Source organism: Gobius niger (assembly GCF_951799975.1).
Source record: "Gobius niger genome assembly, chromosome: 10".
Classification (NCBI taxonomy): domain Eukaryota; kingdom Metazoa; phylum Chordata; class Actinopteri; order Gobiiformes; family Gobiidae; genus Gobius; species Gobius niger.
The window spans coordinates 14,796,519-14,820,882 of record NC_136861.1 but is presented as its reverse complement, the minus strand read 5'-3'; the positions used below and the strand labels follow the sequence as shown (position 1 = coordinate 14,820,882).

Sequence of the window (24,364 nt, the reverse complement as noted above, 5' to 3'; positions counted from 1 at the left end):
TAAAGACGTATTGCGATAAAGATATTTGCTAAACAATACTTTGTCCCAGCCTGGAGTAATACTGTTGTTGAATATGGCTATAGCAGTTTATGAATCAGTTTATTTCCTCAGTTGCTCCTTTTTTATCATGGATCATCACAGCAAACTAGTCACATGGTAATTTGGCAATTTTTACGCAGGATGACCTTCCAGGAACATGTCAAGGGGTGGCCAGGGGAAGCACATGTCAAACGCTGAAATCTGATTGGCCAAGTGCCATCCCGCTCTAAGGGTCTGAGGCCTTTTATAAGTTCAATTATAATACATAACCAAACAATAGCAAATATTGGAGAATGGTAACGAAAAAGGACAAACACAAATGCAGCAGAATGTGGACAATTAAGTGTTAATGATCATTTCAAAACATTGAAAGACATGGGCCGGTCCTGGTGCCGCACTGACAAAAGGAGTCACCTCTGGGCTTAACACTGTGCCTGTGTACTGTGAAAGGGGGCAAAGGAGGTAATCAACCTTTGGACTCCTTGGTGAATATTTGCACAACTGCTTTCCCCACAGATATTGCAACTGTTATGATTATAGGTAATAGATTGAACACTCAAAACTGGGGTAAATTAAAGCATACTTAAAATTATGGTAAATATCTTTGGCTCCTAATTGTATAACTTGTATAACTTTTGTATCTTAAAACATGGATATTGCTGTGTTTGCCAAACTTGTAATTCATTGTTAATTGACAGCAGTGAATGACGTGTCAAAGGGACCAAAACATTTCTATTTCTGTCGTAGCAGAAGTGACGCGACCTTCACCACCCACTGACCCATAAACCTGCCCCATGTGTTTGGGGCAGAGCGGCGCTTTGTGTGTGTGCATTAAACATAGCGTCATAAAGGAAGAACTAAACGACTGAAGATTCAGGCAAACAAAAGCAGGAGGCAAAGGGAGCGCTGACACTTCTGACCTAGTTTGTGAGATTGTACTTCAAAGATTGCAGGCAGACTTTTATGATGCACTGAAAACTCTATTTGTTCATATGTACAACAACAATAGCGGCAATACTATACTACTAATACAATTTGCTTTTGAGTTTGGCTGTACAATACGAGAAGAAAAAGCAACATATCTCCAGATTGTGTTAAAACAAGACCTGAGTCGGGGGGCAAAGCTCTCGATTTACCGATCGATCTACGTTCCCGCCCTCACCTATGGTCATGAGATTTGGATAAAGACCGAAAGGACAAGATCACGGATACAAGCGGTCGAAATGAGCTTCCTTCGCAGGGTGGCTGGGCGCACTATTCGAGATCGGGTGAGGAGCTCAGTAACTGCTCCTTCACATCAAAAGGAGCAGCTGAGGTGGGTCGGGCATCTGTTCCGGATACCTCCTGGTCGCCTCCCGCGGGAGGTGTTCCAGGCATGTCCTATTGGGAGGAGGCCTCGTGGAAGACCCAGGACACGCTGGTGGGACTATGGCCTGGTGTCGCCTCGGGGTCCCCCAGAACAGCTGGAGGAGGTGTGTGTGGATCGGGAAGTCTAGGCTTCTCTGCTGAGACTGCTGCCCCGGCGACCCGACCCCGGATAAAGCGGAAGAAAATGGATGGATGGCCTTTTTGAGCAGTAGAACATCTCATAAAATTAGCAGATGTTTAATTTCAGATACAGTACACAGAGGCATAATGAATGCATGCTCATTACTGCCGTAGTGAGTAAAATTAATTATACTTCGGCTCTCCGGGGGACTGGAATTGATTGCTGTGTGGAGTTAGTTAATCCTTCAGTTGGGTGCTCTTGGTGATGATCCTGGTTGAAAACACAGAGTTGGATCCCCTGGCGCTGCACCTTGTCACCCACTGCTCCTGACAAGTGTCCCCATTGACACTCAAGTTTGGGAGGATGTAGAGAAGAAAGTCTATCTACACAACTCTGCCTAAATGTCCTACGAAAACATAAAATGGTCTCCTAACCATTCATATACCACACTGGCATACTCCTGATGCTAACGGGGCTGTAGACTGGGGTGCACATGAAAGCTGAGCATTTTGCCCTCTGCGACAGTCACAGTTAAACACATAGAGGAATGCTCTTTAACGTCTTGTAGTGACCTGTTAATGGCCCATGAAACAACAGCCGCCTCATTAATCTTTAACTAAATGTGGCCAAAACACAGTCACGAGCCGAAAGCCTTTACTTTGTCTGCACTCACTTCAAACAGATTACAGATTGGCCTGAGAGTGCAGCAGTTAAAAAAAGTGATTGTGATCCAGAATGAGCTAAATGAGTGAGATTAAACTAGCTCGATGTTTCGTTATTGACCTTTATTGACTAAAGCAACTTGCCCCCAGTCAATAGGATGGTAGAGCACTGCACATATAGGTATATGGCTGAGCAGCTTTCCTAATTCCTTCCAGGACACAGAGGATTACGAAGGAATTTCATTTGAAACATGGTTCGTTGTGCATTACTGTCACAGTATTCTGCCAGGGCAACTGCTCTTGCTTTGCTTTGGCCTTCCATCCAGAAAGTCACAGGATCAAATCTCACATGACACAGTTTGTTGTTATCACTTCCCCCACAGTAAGGGGGAAACAGTCAAATCTCCGAGCAGCCAAGAGGGTGGGAACACTTGTTTTTGTTTTCTTTTTTGTCTACTAATTCTACTGCTATGGCTTCAAGAAACACATATATTTGAGCTCTTTATTAACCTTTTGTTCACAAAGTGGTATTGCGTAATGTCATTATGTCCTTGAACCCACATTGGTTATTTATGACTAAAGCTGTGAGCGTGTGATTGGTGGTGGTTGAAGAGGCAGTAGGTGTTGAATAATGGCGTTTATCAATCTACTGAACCAGCTCACCATCCCCCTTTTCAAGTGCTAGGCAATTTAATCGAAATCACAATCTTACTTTGTTCAATCTGTCGTCACGGGTCTTTATAAATGTCAGGACTAATATACAGGAGTAAACCCAGAACCTTCTTGTTGAGAGGTGAGAACTCAACAGCCTTGTCCTGGAAGTAAAAATCCCACTGAAAATCTCGAGACTTAAAAATTTAAGAGTCTAATATTTAAGAGTCTAATAACGTTACTCCCTTTGTACTCTTGGACATAACTGCCATTGTAATCCATGGGCGAGACACTTCACCCACCACCCAGGACAATAGAGAAAGAGAAACTGATGACATGGGCTTATAAAACACAATACACGTGCAAGCCATTGGTAGAATATATATATATTTTTATGTTTATTTGGTTGGGACACTCTGGATTGCAGCCATGGGCTAATTTGGATCTGTTGTCCCACACTCAAATACACTCTCATTCATCCTGGCCTATTATACTGTACATGTTTTAGGGGTAGGGGAAGCCGCTGTACTCGGAGGAAACCTACGCAGACATGAGGAGAACATACGAACTCCAGACAGAAAGGCTCCATCCAGGTGAGAATCGAACCCAGCTGTGAAGCACGAGCGCTAACAGCTGCACCACCGTGCCGCCTCGTATTGTTTTGACTATAAGGCTTAAAGGAACAGGCCACCATTGCTACATACTGAGATATGTTCTTGCCTGAGCTTAGACAAGTTGATATGATACATGTCTGGTCTTTGTGCGTGCCTTCAGTCACGCAAAACGACCAAAGATGTTGTTAGCATTTGGCCTCTTCCAGTGTATTGCTATAGCTCCAAACAAGACTAAAGTTTGAAGCTACCACGCTCTTCCACGGGCACAAAGACCAGACAGGTACATATGAACTCATCTAAGCTCTGGCAAGGACATATCTCAGAATGTAACAATGGTGGCCTGTTCCTTTAAGCTCATCAACTATGTGGTAACTACTGACCATAAAGTGGATATTTTACAAGAAAATATACTGCTTTTATAATTTGTATGCTTTATAACTTAAAACCAAATAGAGGAGCTGAGCAGCTCTTTCAGTGGCAGACTGAGGCACAGACTGCTGTCAGACTGTACAACACAACTGTAAAGTAACATGTGCAATAACCTCTTTGCAAAACTATGTGCAATAATGTCTGTATCTACATCACTTTATTTGCGTCACTTTATCAACCACTTCCACTATGATGTAAACCTGCACCGCTAATACTGACATTTTTTATTATAGTCTATTTATTTTACTTTTTTACTGTTATACTTTTTGCCCCTTTAAGTTTTTGGTATTCATTGTATATAAGATACCTCTTTTTACTATAATTATTTTTATTATTATTATACTATTAGATTTGTCTATTCCGTTTCTGAGAGATTAATGTAACAAGCGAATTTCTCCATTGTGAGCTCAATAAAAGGCTTATCTTATCTTATCTTATCTTATCTTATCTTATCTTATCTTATCTTATCTTATCTTATCTTATCTTATCTTATCTTATCTAATTGTTTTATGTCCATGACTTACCACAAAGCTGATTGGCTTTCATTGTTCTTTAATATGTTACATGGAGATTTTGAATGGGATTTTGACTTCCGTCACACTGCCGGGCTCGGGTACTCACAGGTCTGCCGCGCCTTGGCCTTGCGGGAGCTCTTGGTGGACTCGCACCACACGGTAAGTCCGTCCTCCAGGAGCCGGAGGTGTCTGCTCTTCTGCCAGCGGGACGAGCGCACCTTCACCATGTTACAGCCCTGCATCATCCACTGCACGTCTGTATTCTCCACCAGCCCTGAGGAAACACAATAAATACATTCACTCAGAATAGGGCCAGGTCATGAGATTGTTGCCATATTAGAATATTTTTATATTTATGTTCCATTAAAGGCAAAACTGTAAATCCCAGTGAGATGATATTGTGGCTTCTTGTGATTTGGATATAGCATCACCTAATATTGCAATAACAATCGAGTTATTCTGAACACAATAGAATGGAGGAAGTGTGATATGTGATAAGGTACGGTATATTAATCTGAAACTGAAAGACCGTACTTCCCAAAAACAATATTATTTTGATATACTTACATAATCTATAAACGACATGAGTCAGTAATAAAGATGCACCAGGTCTCATCTTGCCAGTATGTTTGATCTCCTCCTTGTAAGTCTAGCATTTGTTCGACGTGAAAATAAAGAGAGAAGCTGCTGCTGCTGCTGTACAACACTTTGTCACTTAAACATTATCGGTGAATCTGTCCTGACGTCCTTCATTCTTCATGCAGTGGGAGTTTAAAATGAGTAATGCCTCATCATAATTCATGTTTACACTCCTACATTGCATCAACAAACAGTGCTCTTTCCAGGGCGTCTTAACAGTGATTACATAGATGTGCCTTTGTGGATTTAGATCAGATCTAACTCCAATGAAGGGCAATAACATCTGTGCGTCATTTGTGGACATTGCAGGAATCAATGAAAGGAAAAATACATTGAACACCAAAAGTGGCTCATAAAACCTATTTAAACAAAACCACATCCACTCATGAAAGGAGGCCTTCTTTGCCCTGACACCAGTGTTGTTACTTAAAAGAAATAAATCTAAGGCAACCGAGTATGGTTTGCCTGGTATCTTGGCAAAGTAAAGACTTTGCTGAGAGCCAGGATTATTGCAGGTTTCAACAAGACAAAGCAAACCCTGGGAAGTTAGAACAAAAAAGACACACAACATTTCAACTTGTAATGATAGTGATTTTAGTGATTATGATGGTGAGAAAGCCTTTTGTTCTTTCCCTGTTTTAATTTTTGAAGTGACTCCACCAAGACCGGGTCAGCACTAAACCCAGAAAATACTCATAGGGACCGAGACTAAACCAAGGTCAAACCAGGACCAACCACCATGAGTGTGTAGCATGAGGGATTATGTTTTGCTTCATTTCACGACATAAAGAGGCGCCAGACCAAAGCATTGGGGTCAGTGTAATAATGAACCTTATATAAAAGATCTTTTCTGAGTTAAATGGTTAAATCCTCACGACCCAATCACAAGACCAACAGTGGAAGGGTCATTACCTTTCATTACTCTCTTTCAAGTCCATCAAAGCAACTTTTACTTCCCAGTCACAGTCAAATCACTGCCTGACAAGGATTCAAGTGTTTATTGCTGTTTTCAATCTTTACAGAACCAAAAAATCAGGTTAGAAATCTAGGAGTAATCGTGGACTCAGACCTGAAGTTAAACAGCCACATCAAAGCAAGAACATCATCGGCTTTTCACCATCTGAAAAAACATTGCTAAGATCAGAATAGTGTCAAAACCAGACTTAGAGACACTTATATCCATGCATTTGTCTCCAGCAGGTTAAACTACTGTAACGGCTGCTCACTGTCAGAGCTGCAGTACATCCAGAACGCTGCTGCTCGAGTTCTGCCAAGACCCAGGAAATACAACTATATTAGTCCAGTGCTCCGGTCTCTGCACTGGCTTCCTGTCACTCAGAGAATAGAATTTAAAACAGCTCTGCTTGTGTACAAGTCGTTTCATGGTTTAGCGCCAAAGTACATCTCTGACATGTTACAGCCGTATGAACCATCTCGGGCCCTGAGAACTTCAGGGAGGGGCCTCCTGGTGGTTCCCAGAGTCAGGACTAAACACGGGGAGGCTGCGTATACGTTTCATGCAGCTAAAATCTGGAACAGTCTTCACGAGGATGTGAGACAGGCCTCAACTCTGATAATGTTCAAATCCAGGCAGAAAATAGTTCTTTTTACTTGTGTATATGACTGAAAGTATTTTATCTGCACTCTTGCCTTTTACTGTAATTGATACATTTTTATGTTGATGTTTTATTGATTTGATCTGCCCTTTTGTAATTTTATGCAACTGTGAAGCACTTTGAAATGCCTTGTGTATGAATTGTGCAAATAAACTTGCCTTGCCTTTAGAATAATGACAGTTTTAGAAGCAGAAACAGCGCCGGCTCCACAACTGACTGAGGGTGTGTCAGAACTTCAAAAGGGTGCAAATAGAGAATGCTGCTATTAAACTACATCGGGATCCAATTAAAACTGAGGGTGCAAACATTTTAAAAGGTTTAAAAATGTTAAAACTAAGTATTTTCATCCCCCTACATGTTCCGGCCGTGTCCTAATGTGTAGAATGAGCTCAGACTTATTCACCACAACTGCCTCTAAAATCCTCCAAAGCGCCGTCATGGACAAGCTTAATATAGAACCTGCAGTTACGCGTAAGACCTGAGGTGGCAGTAGTGAGCATAAAATTACCAACTTGCATCTCGTCCCTTTAAAATGAGGGTGCACCCCTGTATATCTGGGCCTGTGCAGAAAAGTTGTCACATTTGGACTCAATGAATAAGATACAGACAAACAAAAAAGTCTATTGCTGATACGAGGGCAATAACATTATAATAATCTTTACATAATGAAGCTACAAGTCGTCAGAGACATGTCTTTGTGCCAAAATCAAAATGGGAATCATTGCAGGTTGACGGCCACCCCAGAGAAAATAACAAATGTTTTAAGATTGCAGCCATCTTGCTAAGAACATCATCATCATCATAATAATAAAAATACATTTTATTTGTATAGCGCTTTTCAAGACACTCAAAGACGGCTCACAGAAATACAGTAATATAGGCTACATCATTCGGACTTGGGAAACTCACTTTACTTTCCCTGCCAAAAGAGAGGCCCCAAAACAAAGCAATTAGCTCCTCCTCCGCTCAGGCTGTGCTAAGTGGGTGCAGCCATCTTCCCATTGGGCTAAAACACAAAGGAGTCCCGCTGCCAGGCCGGGGTCCATAACAACCCTTGTTTTTCTAAGCTGTTACCGCATTCCCACAGCAGAGCGTAGGGTCTGATTAACTGCAGGTCAGTGCCCAAAGCCTCGCCACAGCCTCCACACCCGCCAGTGTTTCAACCCAGCACATCAACGTTTAGAATCGCAAACAAGAGATTCTTTTCTGTCGTTAGCTGTGGCATTTTTGATACAAGAAGTGTCTGTGTAGCTGCATTTTCTTTTCTTGTGCAGAAAATCATGTTGGCGGCAAAAGGCTGCTGTATTTTAGGTGATTTAAATGATAGTGCATCCCGTCCTGAAGAATTAGACAAGGGGCATTGGTGACAAACAGACTAAACTTATAAAATACTCATTCCTTATTGTTTACATAAGATGAAGATACAGAGATTGATTTGTTACATATGTGTACAATAATAATAATGTTGTTTGTTGCCAATCAGCATGTTTTTGTTGGTAGGTAAAGCTCTTAACCTCCATCTTAACTGAGCACATTTTTGTCCAATTCGGCATTACCCAAATTTAAAAGCTTCTTGAACAAAAAAAGTGTCCAAAAAGTGACAAAGAAGAAACAAAAATGAAGTGGCAAAATGTGATGAAAACGCAACAAAAAATCGATGAAAAAGTGGCAAAAATGTGACGAAATTAATGATGAAAAAGTGACAAAAATGTGACGAAATTAATGATGAAAAAGTGACAAAAATGATGAAATTAATGATGAAAAAGAGACAAAAAACTATGAAATTAATGATGAAAAAGTGACAAAAATGAGACAAAATTAACATTGAAAAGCAGTAACAAAAATGTGAGACAAAATGTGACAAAATTAATCATGAAAAAGTGACAAAAAACTATGAAATTAATGATGAAAAAGTGACAAAAATGTGACAAAATTAATGATAAAAAAGTGACAAAAATGATGAAATTAATGATGAAAAAGAGACAAAAAACGATGAAATTAATGATGAAAAAGTGACAAAAATGAGACCAAATTAACAATGAAAAGCAGTAACAAAAATGTGTTGAAAAAGTGGCAAAAATGTGACGAAATGAATGAACAAGTGACAAAAAATGTGATGAAAAAGTGACAAAAAAGGAAAAATGTGATGAAAACACTACAAAAGAGCAATACGAGAGCAACAAAAATGTGATGAAAAAGTGACGATAACACGGCCACAGCGCACGGAAATGAATCAATTTAGATCAGTTTTGTAGGTCTTAGCTTTCAAATGATCCGTGGCACTGACCTATTGGCTTTAAGCTGCAGTCGAGAAACTTTTAGATTTGGGAAATGCCGAATTGGAAAACAGGTGGGGGTGCACACGGGGAAAACCACAAGACCATGCAAACAAAACACAAAAAGGTCCAATGCAGGCCTTAGCAGTGCGGCCAGAGTGCTCACTATAACACTACTGAATGTTGCATGCCTTTCCTGTGAAGAACATGATGAGGTTATTTACTGAATTACTGTATTAATTCGTCATAATCATTTACTTATTATTCATCTGATAAGAGTCAAGTGTAACCTTATTGAATGGGACTTGTGGCAGAGTCTATTCAGTGCGTCTCTTGTTTAAAATAATACTCTGTTCGCAAATCCTTTAATTCCTCAATTTACTATGACTTAGAAGTGATAAAGCTTATAAGTCGGGCTGGGGAGCATTACATTTTTTTCCGATACCGCTATTGTACTTTAATGATACTTGGTTTACCCGAACAATACTTTTTAGTGTTATCATTTCAGCCATTGTTGTTGTTTTTTCAAGCAAGGATAAAAGTTATTAGAGAAAGAAAATAATATATAAAAATGCCCAAAGGAATAGGCTGATGCTATTGCTTGTTTATGTCTACCCCTTCAATCTTTGTAGCTGCTGTTGTTTTCAAAACCCAAACTAAAATATTAATCCCTATGACCAGCAAACAGAACAATAATGTTAGTTTATTCCATAAAAGAGTATTTCTGTATAATTTATTTGATGTGGAACAACCAAGTCGCTTGCTTTAAAGGAATAGACCCCTGTTTTTACATACTGAGATATGTTCTTACCTGAGATTAGACGAGTTGATGTGTAACTGTCTGGTCTTTACGCTCAGGCACACAAAAACATTTTGTTGTTAGCATTTAGCCTCTCCTCCTCTCCTCTATGGACCCAAACGGGGGTGAAGTTAAAAGCGATCAAGCTCTTCCACATTTTCTCTCTTTAAATACGGTTATGTGAACAGCTACACGATCCAAGTATAGTTACACAAAATTAAACATGTCGATTTTCTAAGTAGATAAAAAGAGCACTTTGACGTCCGTGCAGTAAAGTTGAAGTGCTCCTAAGGTGTTGTTACGCCTTACAATATAACTTCACCCCAGTTTGGCCCCATAGAGGAGAGGAGGAGAGGCTAAATGCTAACAACATCTTCAGTCTTTTTGCGTGACTGAGCGCATGCGTAAAGACCAGACAGGTACACATCAACTCGTCTAAGCTCAGAACATATCTCAGTGTGGAAAGACAGTGTCTGCCTCAAAGCAAATTTTTTCAGTACCTGCTTTAATACTTTTTAAAATACCAGTCGTACCGAAACACCACAACATGCACTAAGAGTGAAGTGTGAAGGTGTAATTGTTGACACTGTTTATTCCTCATTTTTTATTTGGGTAGGGGACAATTAAACAATATCAGTATGGTATCAAACTCAAGTATTATCAGTATTTTAAAAAAAAATTGGTGCCGAAACCCGACATAAATATAAGTTCTGATGCCTGGAAAGTCCTGAGACAGAGCCCTACAGACAGTTAATTTCAGCTCAAATAAATGATAAAACTCTAAATAAAGGTTTGATTGAATTAATGAGAGAGTGAGTCTTTGAGTGAATGAGTGAAATCCAGTATTCCTTTGAGTTAGAAGAAAACAAGGCTTATGCTGGCAAAAAAAACATGCTGACACGAGTAATCTACAAATTAATATTAAATGCCAGCATTCATCTATTGTTTCTGGGAAGCTACGCAGGCAAACCTCAAGGCAATAGTGTGCTAAAGGTCAAATGCTTTGTATGCGGGACATCACTTTGAAATCTAGAACCATATTGAGAGCACAATAAACAATCAGATGAATGCTGGACGGCATGTTGGGTTTCCGTCAACATTGTGCGCAGTGGGGCCTTTTCCAAAACAGAAAAACACTCCAGAAGAGGGTCACGAGTCCTCCATTTTGAGCCCCACATGCCATCTTCTCCCCGGACGCGGTTCACGTTTCTATCAGCATAACAACTGTCACCAGAGACGTCCTGCAAGGATCCTGCACATGGGCAGAGAGGACTTAAGGAGAGGGGAGGTATAGCTGAGGTTCGCACGGTCCGGTGATGGGCCAATTAAATTCCTTTTACACAGCTGTCCCCTCGAGAGGAGCCCAGGCAAGTAGGACAGTCCCAAAACACGATGGGCAGAGGCTATAGGAGAAAAGGCGAACAAAGAACTGGACCAAGTGTGCTGTGGATGAGAAATGTAACAAATGATAGGCTTTTTATTAGAGGTCGACCGATATGAGTGATTCTCAGGCCGATGCCGATTTTTGGGTATGTTGACCCACAGATGCCGATATGCCAAAACAAAAAAAACATAGGTCTCTACGTCTTATGGTTCTGAAATTATAAGCGAAACTTTGCAACATAAAATATATAAAATACAGTCTTAGGTGCACAAACTAAATTTTCAACAATGTTTCTCAGCTCCCCTGAGGCCTAGGAGGTTGTTCATTTTAAAAACGGGAAGTCGCTGTAAAGCTCCACAGTCCCGCCCTTTGCGGTCCTGTTGCTCCGGTCCGGAAGCAAAAAAATCCCTGTCTTCACGACCGTCGATTTTCCCAAAATTCTAATATTAAGACTTTAACGACACCACAAAAGTTAATCAGCTATGTAGCAATTCGTGACCATAAAATGTTTCATTTCAATTCAAAAACAAGACATAATGTTGAAGAAAAGGCAAAGGTACAAGGCTGTGACATAATTCACTTCCTGACTATAGAAACTCCGTATCCCAAGAACCATTGCGACATCACGCGCGCTGGTCAAGGCAACGAGGTTTTCAGCAAACACAGTGAGTTTCTTTTACTTTGCAGATAAAAGTTCTATATTATTTCACTATTAAACAATCTGAATCCTGCTAATTGGAATAAAAATGATCGGTGGTTCGTTTAATTGGATCGTTGGGATCATTTTTTTGATTGACATCTGACGTTTTTTCTTACTATCAGTTTTAGATATGGATAAAACGTCAACTATCTGCCTGCATTATGTTTTACTAAATTGTTTATAATATGTTGTCTACATTACAATAAATAAATACGTGTGGGAACGTGAGGCTCCACCAATCAAATTCTTGTAGTAGATCATGGGACTACCGAGCATCCTGGGTAATGTAGTTCTAGGACGAAGGCCCGCAGTTAAACTGTATTTTTTCGTAAACTAGATATACTCATACTTGCTTTTTTCACTTGCATCTGACTTTGTGGTCGCTTTATAACCACAGAGCTGGATTCAGCCCAAGCTGACGTAGTTACGGAGTTAAAGACTATATTTGAAATCAATATGGTCTCAAAGCAAGGGGAATTTTACTTCCGGACTGGAGAGGACTGTGGAGATCTATTACTTTCAGTTTCTGAGATATTGGCGAATAGCCAATATTGCAAAATATCCATATGTTGGCTGGCCGCTCCTTTAGGACAGCAAAACATTGAAATGGTCAATGGTAAATGGACTCAACTTATATAGCACTTTTCTATCATTCTATCCCAAAGCACTTCAAGGAACCAGTCAACCATTAATTCCCTCATTCATACACCAATGTACACAGACACTGGAGGCAACTGGGGTGAAGTGTCTTGCCCAAGGACACATTTATAATCAAGTTTACAACATGTATTTCAACAGCTAATTTCGATATGCTGGATTTCACATAGCCTCAGTAAAACCCCTGCAATTGCTGGGTTGCAGGTGACATCACAGCATTCTTAATTAAATGCCTATACTATTATATAGAGGAAAAATTATTTTGTTTTTGAGGATATTTTTGGTCTTGTACAGAGCGATCATGGACCCAGTGACTGATATTAATGATCATTTTTCTCATTCATACATTTTCTTTTTAGCTACGACTTGTGAAAGCAATAGAGTACCGAGAAAATAACCTTCCTAATAGTGCCACCGAAATGTCTGCCAGTCATGTCGTTGCTTGTTTCTTGGTTCCTGTTGGCCAAGTCACCATTGTAAAACTGGAATTGCTTCACTAATATGGTTTATCTCATTAATAAATGTTCGAATAAAACATTTATAAAAGCACCTACACACTTTATGACTGTTTTTATGCAACAGTAGTAGTATGATGTTACAATCTCTCAAGGTGGTTCTCATTTAAGCCCAAGTGGACAATGTCAAATGTGGCGGAAAACAAATTATGCAAGGTTTCAAAGGTGACGTTCTGCCGTTTGCTTTGCTCGTGAAATCCATGCCAAATCAAAATGCAAATCTCTACACACAGAAAGGGAAAATCACTTGCTACAGCGATTCTGTTAGGAATAAAAAAGAACATTGCAGAAATGGGTCACAGATATAAAAAGAAAAACTGCAGACATTTTATTTGTCGATGTAAAATCTAGGAGATGAAGATGTAAAAGAAGGTAGGAGCACATTTCCCTTAGGTGAACAACAGTATGTCTAATGATAGAATATTTTCCCCTCAACAATTACAGCATCTCTCTTCAGGTAAAAGAATTCTCCCCTGACCATGAGTCACTGGTATGCTGTGATTTTAAATATGCAGCCAATTAAGAACTCAACATAAAAGTCATGCAACGTATTCATTCTCTCTTTTCCAACACTGATGAAATGTAGGCCTATAGTTCTCAGGGATATTTCAGGATTTTTGACATAGGGCCTCATTTCCTATTTATCCAGAGTGTTGCTGATTTCTGGAGATATTTTTTTGTAATTCATGCAGTTCTTATGTTTGAAGAGTTTGTGGTAGGGATGGGCGATACCACATTTTTTGGAATCGATACGATACCGATACTTTTGGGGTCATTTTTGTCGATACAGATACCGATACCGATACTGGTCATTTCATATGGGTGAATGTATTTCAATCAATATACATTTCTAAAACTGGTTATTTATATAATTAACTGGTCAATTAAAATTATATTACTTTAACTGGTTAATTAAACAATACTAATGTGAAATTAAATACATAAACAAAATGTTTAATTAATACTTAAATGACAAACAGAACCTAAACCAGAATGATATGGCTGGCTCAGTTCAATCCTTTGTTGTTGTGGACTGTTTTGGCTCAGAACAAAGAAATAAATCATCCTTTTGGGTTGACAATTCCTTCTTTTTACATATGCAAATTAGTATCGATACTTTTTGCCCAATATAGATACTTAAAAAGTAGCCGTTTGGTATCGATATATCGTTACCTTGGTATCGATCCGCCCATCCCTAGTTTGTGGCGCTAGGCTACTGCAAGGCTAGCGAATGTCTATGGTAACTAGTAGCCTGCATTGAAAACAGTCTGACCCAAGCACAGTAAACCTGAGGCAAATCACTTATAACGCCAGACTAACCGTATAAATGTCTGTGTTGATAGAATATTTTTAACCATTCTGCATTTAGAATAACTTATCTGATAATTATCTATAACTTATCTTTTCTAGCAGAGAGATCTGCTAGAAAATAGTCCCTCAAAATGCGATCATTCATGTGATGCAAGGTCAGTTATATTCCAAAAATTATTCTATCGACACAGACATTTATATGGTTAGTCTGAGGTTATAAGTGATTTGCCTCAGGTGCTCTGTGGAGCGACTCAGACAGTTTTTAATTCAGGCTAGCTGATACCGTAGAAGTGCGCTAGCCTAGCACTAGCCTAGCGCCACGAATCTCTTCAAATATGAATTCCAAAAAAACTATCTCCAGAAATCAGCAACACTCTGGATAACTAGGAAATGAGGCCCTATGTCAACAATCCTGAAATATCCCTTTAAGAGCTCAACATAAAAGTCATGCAACACTTTGTATCCATTCCCTCTTTACCAACACTGATGAAATATAGGCCTATAGTTCTCAGTTTAATTATTGTGCCCAGTAGGCTAACCCTATTTCTTGAAACCGTGGCACAAACACAAGTCACATTTATCTTATTGAGGGACTGTTACATCAAAAGTGGAAGTGTTATTCCACCGTAAGTAGAGGTAAGGCAAATGATTTAAAATGAGGCCCCTCCGAGCACATGATCTGAGGTGCTTAAGTGTAAGAGCCTGGGAACCGTCCAAACCGTTAAATCTGGTCAAGGCGACAGTTTGTTGTGAGCCTGAATGAAAGAGCGGCATCACTTAGTAGCAGAGTTTAAAACATTTAAAACACAGCTTGAACCCTCCCTGAGGTCCTTGGACAGAGGTGATTTTTCCATGGCTACTTCCAAACTGCTATATCTGATGTAAGATATCTTGGAGGAAATGTCCTTGCTTTCTCTCTTAGCCAGGTTTCTCCATAATTCTTAAAGCTACAGTGCCTGTTTTTTTCTCATTTTCAAGTGAAAGTAGGAGCTAGCTGACAATACACTTGCACCTGCTCCGTTCTAGCTCTCACAATACCTCCCGCACATTCTGATTGCTCATGTGAATTATTGAAATGCGCAGACAGTGTGGCAAAGCAGCATGGACGAGTGAGAGAGAAAAAGCATTTCGGGTTTTCGGCGTTGGACCCTTTTCTCTTCTGTGTGCACAAAGCCGGTGAGCGCTGCTGAGATTTAAACAGACTTATCTAAAACCAACAAAAAGGCAGCGTCAGAGTCCAGGCGTGCCACTTCACACTGGGGGCTTTGCCGTTAATGAAGCGAAACCTTAAACCAATTAGAACGAGCCAACATCGCATGACGGGAACAGATATGTGCGACGACTCTGTGGGTAAAGTAGAATGAACAGCATTGCAGACGGCCAGCTGGTGGATTTATGACGACACACAGGGCACAGTAATGGGAGGGGTGTGGGTCTCGTCCGGTTATCAGCGCAGACCAGGCTTTCAAATTTAGTTGGGACACTTACGAAATCCATCACTTAAGGAAAGTTACGAGCTACAAGTTTCGTAACCCTGTAGTGTCCCGCAGGTTTAGCATAACTGTGTCAGGGCCAAGGTCGCGGCCTGACAGGTGCTGGAGCCACAGGAATGGATGAGCAAAACATTTACTTTGTTTGAACTATCTGCTTACAGGCCCTTACGTGATGACACTAAGTACAGTAAGAGCAGACATTAAAGGGATAGTCTGTAAGATTGCGGAAGTGAGGAGAGAGTGAAATTTGAAATTGGACAATTAAGTTCCTCCTGTCCTGATAGATACAGGTGGCATCTCTTCATAGAAGGATCAATTGTTTGGATCAATGTGGATCAATCCTGGAGCGTCCTCGAGAGCACAGTGATTGAAAGTAAAGACGCCATGCTGACCACTCATACAGCCACTTGGTCACTACAAAGTCAAATACGCACTTTTTTGTCTTGCATAGAAACTTGCATAATGTACCTTTAATGTGACTGTACTCCTCAAGCGGTGCCACCAGAGCCAGTTTTTCCATAGGCAAACTATGCAAGTTGCGTATGGATCTCAAGTCCTCAGTCGAACTACAGTGTTGTTACACTGATTAATCAAGGCGTTGTTCGAGCCTATTTTGTCTCAAAGAGGAGTTGAATCCACACGGTTCTCATGCGCGCAGTTACTTACAGTAACTCTGGTTCTCCAAACTGTGGGTCAGGGACCAGAGGTGAGAGAATGTGACCATTTACCATTTTAAAAAGTTGGAAAATAGACTATAGTAGTCCTAAATCCCAGTCTCACGGTGGCTTAGTGGTTAGTGGTTCTCACACAGAGGGACGGGGCCTGAATCGAGGTAATTATTTTCCACTTCTGCCCTGCACTAATGAACTGTTTTGACTGTAAATGGGTTCACTCTTCGTTGAATAATCATGGGATGTGAACTGTAGGGCCCCGTGTGGATTTTTGCTTAGGGCCCCAGAAGGACCAGCAGCGGCTCTGGCTGCCACTTTAGCTTTATATGGTAATTATTTTTTTTCATCATTCCATGCACCTTTCACAGCCAAGCGATTAATTGATTAATCGTAAAAATAATCGGTAGATTAATCGATTACCAAAATAATCATTAGTTACAGCCCTAGTTGGAAACAAAAACAATCACAGAATGAGGCTATTAATAATATAATAGGCATAAGTGGGCTGTAACACCAAATACCTTTCCTTATAGAACCTAGTTTTACATATGAAGGCCAAAGGTTTCATTGACTTGCTTTGACTGATATTATTAAGAATATGTGAAATCTCTGCTACTAAATCTTTTGTTTAGACAATAAAACATTGCAATAAATACAAACCTAAAGCCTTTCACGTTTCCATTATTTATAAGTAAACTAACCAAATACAGAGACATAAACTGCTATGACATAACAATGCTCACCATATTTCAATGTGTATATTTGGCGTGTTGACCTACATTCCCAATGCACCACTGCAAGCCAGCCATATCTCTATGCAACTTACAATTGACCCAGCCTTTCTTTGGTTCCTGTAAAGCAGCTAAGTCCCCACACCAGATTTACAGCACCGGCATCGTGTCACCGATGCCCCAGCTACAACTGCACAGCTATGCATTAAGATTGCCCCAGACATCCAGCCATTTTAACAGGTGCTATGGGTGTTGCTAAAGCTGCTGTGAGGTGTCTATTTTGGGAGAAGGAGTAGGTTGAGATGGACATGGTTAGGAGCCTGAATCACAGCAGGGCAAATCCAAGCTCTCCATAAAAACATGAGCACTTCAGCTACACCCACATTCACTCCCCGTTAGCGCTGCATGAGATGTGTCCGTCAGCGGCCCGTCAGTCTCCTGATCAGCAACAAAAACTGTCAACTCTAAGACAATGTAGGCTACGTTTAGTCGTTTACCTACATTTTTAAATGTAATTACGGCATAATAACCTGTACATACATTAGGTTATTACTATGGATGCTCTGCCTAATGCAATTCCACTGATCAGACTTGCACTTTGTTGTAAAGCTCATTTAGTCATATATTCCTCCCATTTCAACTGTATGATAAGGAGTCATACCTCCCTACAACAGTCCAAGAACATTTTTTTTTCTTTGAAGTATGCTTTGGCAAGCTCTAATCTAATGTTATACCTACAATTTTGTAATAAACAACAATAGACAGGAGTGGACAGTAGCTTCATTGTTCTTAAAGTCAAGCAAAGGGAGCTGGTCTGATGGAGAAAAGCTTAAGAGCAAAAGTGGCATTAGTATTTAAATCTCTACTATAGTAATGCATATGACTTACACCTTTTAGCAACTGTGAGTAAGCTTGATTAACAGTAGAGTGGCCTGCTAATCTCATTAAAAATAAAAATCTGTCATAAGGTCACACTCAGATATCAATGACCAATCTCAGTCATACACGCTATTTCATCATTCCTAGCAGTGGCTCGAACTAGTCACATTTAATGGTATCATTAACGACACAGATATCAGTTACTTCATTTTATATTAAATGTTTTATATTACTTTTTTCCCTCTCAACATTTAATCACGATAAAGAGTTCTACCTGTTGCAGCTGGGAGGGAAAAAAACGACTTTAAAGCTGCAGCCTATAATAAGACGTGCTATCATAAAATGGGTTATTACAGCACATTTAAAATACAAATAATAATCATAAATTCACAGAAATTCATCATATAAGATGCTTTGAGACGAAAATGTGTGGTGAAAATACAGTTTTGCACCCCAATACGAAAGCGTCCAGTTTGAGTGCAGTGCTTACCCAGCTTCTTCATGGGGTCCGCCGGTTTGTCGCCCACTTTCCTCTTCTGCTCTTTGGCACTGGTGGCCTGGGATTTAGCGCTACCCAGCATTGCAGCAACTCACAGAAGGTCCAGGTGATTTAACCGCAAACTTCTCAGCAGCAGCGGTGCTAAGCTGCTCTGTGTAAAAAAAAAAGTACAGCAGCGTACCCCCGGAGTTGCAGGTGCCCGTGTGTTTGCGCGCCAGACCAGACACCCCGAGCAGACAGACAGACAGACAGACGTAAACTAAGTTCAACAGTTGAGGCAAGTTCAGTCGGCAACTCCAGTCCACATGTCCCACAAGTCCCTCCTCCACCGCAGTCCGACCCACTCCTCATATCGGTGCGTAATACGAGTCCAGCGGCCGCACATTTACGCACCCCACATCAAAACTTCTCCAACCCACCGGCACTGGTAAAAAACACCGCATAAGTTCGGAATGAGATAACGTTTTTTCAGTAACTTTGTAACAAATAAAAAAATAATAATAATAAACTTGTAGCTCTAGATCATTTTTAAAGAAATAAACAAATGTCTGAAACTTTACGCAACGCTCTTTCCAAGATTTGAAGGACGTCAGGGAAAACAAAAATAGCCACACACAAAAATCCTGTCTTTTCAAAAAGGTGCACGTCGTACCAACCTGGCGAGAAAGACTAAGCCTGAAGTTTTTACACAAAAGTGCAAAGAAGTTACTGTCAAATCAACAGCTTTTTTTTGAGTAAACAGTGTGAGGCTGACCGGGGCTTAAATCACAGGACCACATTCAGGAAATGGATCAACACACGCAGTTTAATGACAATCAATTATGAAATAGCGCTCTCTGGTGTCCAAACAAGGAAACTGCCAGCGAACACCCAAAACAACAATCTTTTTATGTGCAACTCAGTTAATGCAGTACCATGCTGTTGCACGAATGCTTTCAAAATGGTTGACATTGACACAATTGGAAACACTTGAGTAGATCTGGGCGTCAGCATAAAGACTGGATAAAAGTATGGACTATTGTAAAGACTTCTGAGAGAGGTGGGATCCATATGAGCAATCAGGATATAAAAGCCTACAATGTAATAGGCTATTGCTTACTTACAATCACTGGGGCACTTTCAGATTATTGGTTTGGTGAGATGCTTAGACGTTGCAATCAGTTACGTATTTCTATTCAATGCACAGTTCTTGTAGAGGCTCACTTTGGTGTGGCTTATCACTTAATGCCTAAAAGAACCACTGCTGGTGCCCATAATTTATATCTTTCATCTACACTCAATTGCAGCAACAGCCATGCTAGACAGGGAGAGAGATTAAGTCATGCCTGCTAATCCTCACAAGCTGTGATCTATGCAGGAGCTGCTCTGGTTCTGTGGCTGCACCTCTCCTGGATTTGAGAACATGGAAAACCTTCAAAATGATTTCTCAATCTCCGTGGTCATTAGGTTTCACATTAACTGTAACATATCACTTCTTCCTCAAAGGACTCCCAGTTGAGCCTGCCTATTTACCAGAGCTGAAACTCTGCCTGCTTCTATTAGTAGAAACAGTAAGTCAGTGTTGTTTGGAGCTATTGGATAGCTAGTTTTAACACAGAGGTCTAGGCGAGTCCAGTACACACCTCACATCAAGGGGTCCCACAATAATCTATTATTTTGATAGTTGAAGCAGATAATTTTTTATCAAAGAGTATGCTGCCAACCACACATTTTGCATGCATGATAAATGCAAACTAAGGACTCACGACCACTTAAACATGACAACTCATAAAATACAAAACTTGTCTTCAGGTTGTTTGTTTATTTAGGCTAGTTAATATTGTGTACTACTAATAGGAACCATATATTATGTATATTTTAGGTCATTTGAGTGAAGAAAAGCGTCAACACACAATCTTGTATGTAAAACTGAGACATTAAAATAAGACTTTCGAATATCTATTCCAATAGTTGGATATAAGGTACAATGCTGATAAGCTGTAAAGTAAACTAAGGCTTCATTGCTTCCTTGCAACAGCGAGGTACCGTCTATTACCTGGAACAAAAATCCTATTGCGATGGATTTATTGGATTAGCAAGCCAGGCGGCGTTGTTTTAAACCACCTCAGAGTGTTTTATTTTTTAACGATGGTAAACACTTTTCCACACGTTGGTGAATAATTGTAGCAAAAGGACTGGCGTTAAAAGCCCAAAGGCGGAGTCCTCAAAAGAAACATTGTGCTCCAGCAAATAGACCGACACCAATGCAAACAGACTGGCCTAGTTAGCAGAAAGTCAAGTAACCATTATGGGGTTATCGTGGGTTTACTAGACACGTTATTTAGTAAAGTATTGTTTTACGTGCCTCTACACCACAATCGTAAATACTAGCTATCATTATTTCTCACAGTGAGGCGTAATATACGTGTTTAAAGCAACAACACTGTAAGCTACATAGCATTACGCGTAAGCTAAACTAGCATAACGCAGGAAACGGAGTATCATCAAAGGTTATTTATGGCGATTTGTTCGCGTATATCGCGTACTTATCAAGTTGAATGTGTGTTTATTGTTTAACATTGTATAAAGATCAACACTTTTATTTGCATTTGAGCGTAACGACGAGGCGCTCGCTTGCTAACTAACGTTTTGCTAACGTTAGCTAGGTCAGTTATCCGCAACAGCGACACGAAACATCAGTGTAACGTGAGAAATAACACTGTAAGAAAAACGTGTCGCTCGGAAAGGTCCAAAACGGATCTACACCAGTCCGTCCAGTGGAAAACAGGATTATTGACCGAGTGTAAGATCGCTCGACCCTCCCTTGGACAACGAAGAACTTGCAGATGCACTTGCTTCGGCCACTCGACTGTAAATGCCGTTTGTTTACGGTGCTCCCGTATTTCGCCCCGTCTCTGCCTCACACCGTATCACTCCGCGCAAACCGTATGCGGAAAATTTATGAATTTCATGCAGTCTTTCTCGCCCAAACGCCGTGCATTTCAAGCCAGAACACCTCAAGCAACGCGCCCAGTCACAAAATCAACTAAATGGATCGTTTTTATTGCACAAACGCCACAATCGTACTACTTTCCGCGATTGGTTTCATTCATTTTACTTAAAAACGGGGGGAGTGTCGCAAGACCTCACGTTTGTTGTCGGAATTGATAAAGATTACGGTTGTAGCTAAACGGGGTCTTGTCATTTGTCTGATTCGCCAACGGGAGATCACTCTGTAAGTTCGACACTTTTACACCGTGATGATAAATTAACAGACATTTGTGTTACGCTCATCCCCGTAGATGCAAATGGTTACGTCCACAAAATGCGCCGGACTGCTTTCTTGGTGTGGATTACGTGCGTCTGACTGACAACTGAGTCAACCAATGAAAAAATACTACGAGCTTAGCAACAGAAAAGTGGAGTTCTCGGCCAATCAGCGGAGAGGAGGCTGGCCCTAATCGTGGCCAATTTTCTAAAAGATGATTGGTTGAGACGCCCGTCAATAACTCTAGCCTTGTGGTACTTGCAGTTCAGAAGGCGTTTGACCGTTCGCGCTCGGCGTAAGCGGGAACGTCAAGTCCCAGAATGCAACCGTCAAAGCAGGCCGTAACATGCGCGCGAGTAGAGGCGGAGCTGGTATATAAAGGGGAGCTCCCTCTTCTTCAGCAGCACTCTGGACTTTGTTGTGACGGTGAAACGCGGCCTCTGAGTGAACGATATCTTCAATAGCACCGAAATAGTTAATGATAGTTAGCGACAGTTGCTTTGACAAACCCTTGGTGGAGTAACAAGTGTTTACGTATTCCGAAGTTTACTTTTCATCAGAGATAGTTTATTCTCATAGTGTTATTTTATCATATTTGGACAAAGTTTTTGTTTTTGTTTTTTTTTAGTTAAAATTAAGTTTTTGATAACTTGAAAGGGCTCGATTGCAAGCGCGTGAAGATGATTTAAGAGAGGTGCGCAGAAGACCGCCGGCATGTCAGAGGTATCGGAGCAGAGCCATCACCTGAAAACTCCAGGCAGCCCGTCAGGTGGGAGTAGCGGAGACCCTCTTTCGGAGCATCCCCCGAGCTGCAAGCAGGAGAGCGCAAGCCCCGAGAACGACGATAGGGGCCGCCAGAGAGACAGGCAGCGGCAGCAGCAGCAGCAGCAGCAGCGGCAGGACGGGGATATCAACACAGACAAGTTATGGCAAAGCAAAGGCGCACAACAGAGGGGGGTGTGCCGTGACTTGGCAGCCGGAAACGAGCTCTCAAAGTGCCATCCTCACGCGGAGCCCGACGGCACTCACCACCTGCACCGCCGCCACGCCTCCGAGCACGGCAACGGCGACGGGGACCACCACATCGACTCGGACACCGGGCTGGACCCCACGCGCGCGGGGGGCAAGAAGAGGCACAGGCGCCGCACCTCCAGAAAGAAGCGCCACTGGAAGCCGTACTTCAAACTTTCCTGGGAGGAGAAGAAAGCCCTGGACGAGCGAGAGACCGCCAGGGCGTCCCGGGTCAGGGAGGAGATGTTCGCCAAGGGACTCCCCGTGGCGCCCTACAACACCACCCAGTTCCTGATGGACGAGCACGATCGAGAGGAGCCGGACCTGAACACGGAGAGCGGCGGGCTGAGGAGACAGTCCGGGGTCGGCGTGGGGCTGGAGGACACTGGCAGCGAGGAGGACTTTTTGGAAACCAACAACAACAACGACGAAGAGGATGAGGAGGAGGGCAGCGACGGCATCGGGAGGCCTGGAAACTCCGGGGGGGAGTTTCTCCAGAGGGACTTTTCCGAGACCTACGAGATGTACCACGTCGAGAGCCTCCAGAACATGACAAAGCAGGAGCTGGTGAAGGAGTACCTGGAGCTGGAGAAGTGCATGTCCCGCCTGGAGGAGGAGAACAACCGGCTGAGGAGGGCCGTGGAGCCCCAGGAGGAGGGCAGCCTGACCCGCCTCCGCGAGCTGGAGTGCGAGCTGGAGAGACTCAGGGCCCAGAACAGCGAGCTCCTCCTGCAGACCCAGCCCGCGGCCAACTGACAGCACGTGAGATAAACAAACGTCGGACTGCTGCCGTTTTTAAAGGGGCTGTATGTAATGTTTTTACTTTGAAATACTTTTTTTGGAATCGGACTATTGTGCCATTGTGTTGAATCGAGAGGTTCTATTTAAAATTGTATCTGAGCATTAATTTGTCTACATAAGTTTTTTTTGAGCCACTGTTTCCCAAATCCTGCCACCTTCCACATGCAGATAAATTATTGTTTCATGGCTGATCTTTTAGGGTTACATTGAAATGTTAGTTTTTTGTTTTGTTTTGACTGGGCTGTTGTCAGTGACAGCCATTTTCTAACTCACTGTCAGATGAGTTGAAACTAAACCACATAGTCTTGAGTCTTTGCCTGAGAGACGTTTTGATGGAAGGATTTTTAAAGTAAAAATGACATAGAGCTCTTTTAAAGTCACTTATTCTCTGTAATCCGATTGTTATGATGACTTTGAGGCGATGCAATACGAGATGTTTCTTTTTCTATTTGGACTGCAAGGGTGTCCCGTTGAAAATCTGCAAGCTCTGTACATATTAAAAATAAAAATAATAATCTTATTCTTTTTTTTTATATAAAGACTGTATCTGACAAAATTAGACTATTTTGTTTCATGCGTAAAAGTTGGTAAATATTGGCTGATCGATTTGAGCAACACATGCGGCATTTCCTCCTCCAAAAAACAAGCGCGTCGGTTCACCTTGCAAACGTGTTTTACAAGATTAATCCCACAGTCAACATTTTAACAGTTGTGTGTTCAAGATGAGTTCAAATAA

General features: G+C 41.3%; 2 protein-coding genes across 2 annotated transcripts in view; one reads left to right on the top strand and one right to left on the bottom strand.

Moving 5' to 3' along the window:
* plcd3a (phospholipase C, delta 3a) overlaps positions 1-18,972 on the bottom strand; it is a 37,201-nt gene extending 18,229 nt beyond the window's left edge. Inside the window, exons 1-2 of the mRNA XM_079564403.1 lie at positions 18,561-18,972; positions 4,506-4,673 (exon numbers count right to left, since the gene is read on the bottom strand). Coding sequence (XP_079420529.1) covers positions 4,506-4,673; positions 18,561-18,651 — 259 coding nt within the window. The 5' untranslated portion in view covers positions 18,652-18,972. The remainder of the gene's footprint in view (positions 1-4,505; positions 4,674-18,560) is intronic.
* Positions 18,973-22,147: 3,175 nt separating this feature from the next.
* hexim1 (HEXIM P-TEFb complex subunit 1) lies at positions 22,148-23,790 on the top strand. The gene has a single exon (XM_079564172.1). It carries the CDS (start codon positions 22,531-22,533, stop codon positions 23,581-23,583), a length of 1,053 nt encoding a protein of 350 aa, XP_079420298.1. The 5' UTR covers positions 22,148-22,530; the 3' UTR covers positions 23,584-23,790.
* The last annotated feature ends 574 nt before the right edge of the window (positions 23,791-24,364 follow it).

Bases quoted from the DNA above. Each gene is read 5' to 3' on its own strand.
- hexim1 (XM_079564172.1), top strand. From the start codon at position 22,531: ATGTCAGAGGTATCGGAGCAGAGCCATCACCTGAAAACTCCAGGCAGC.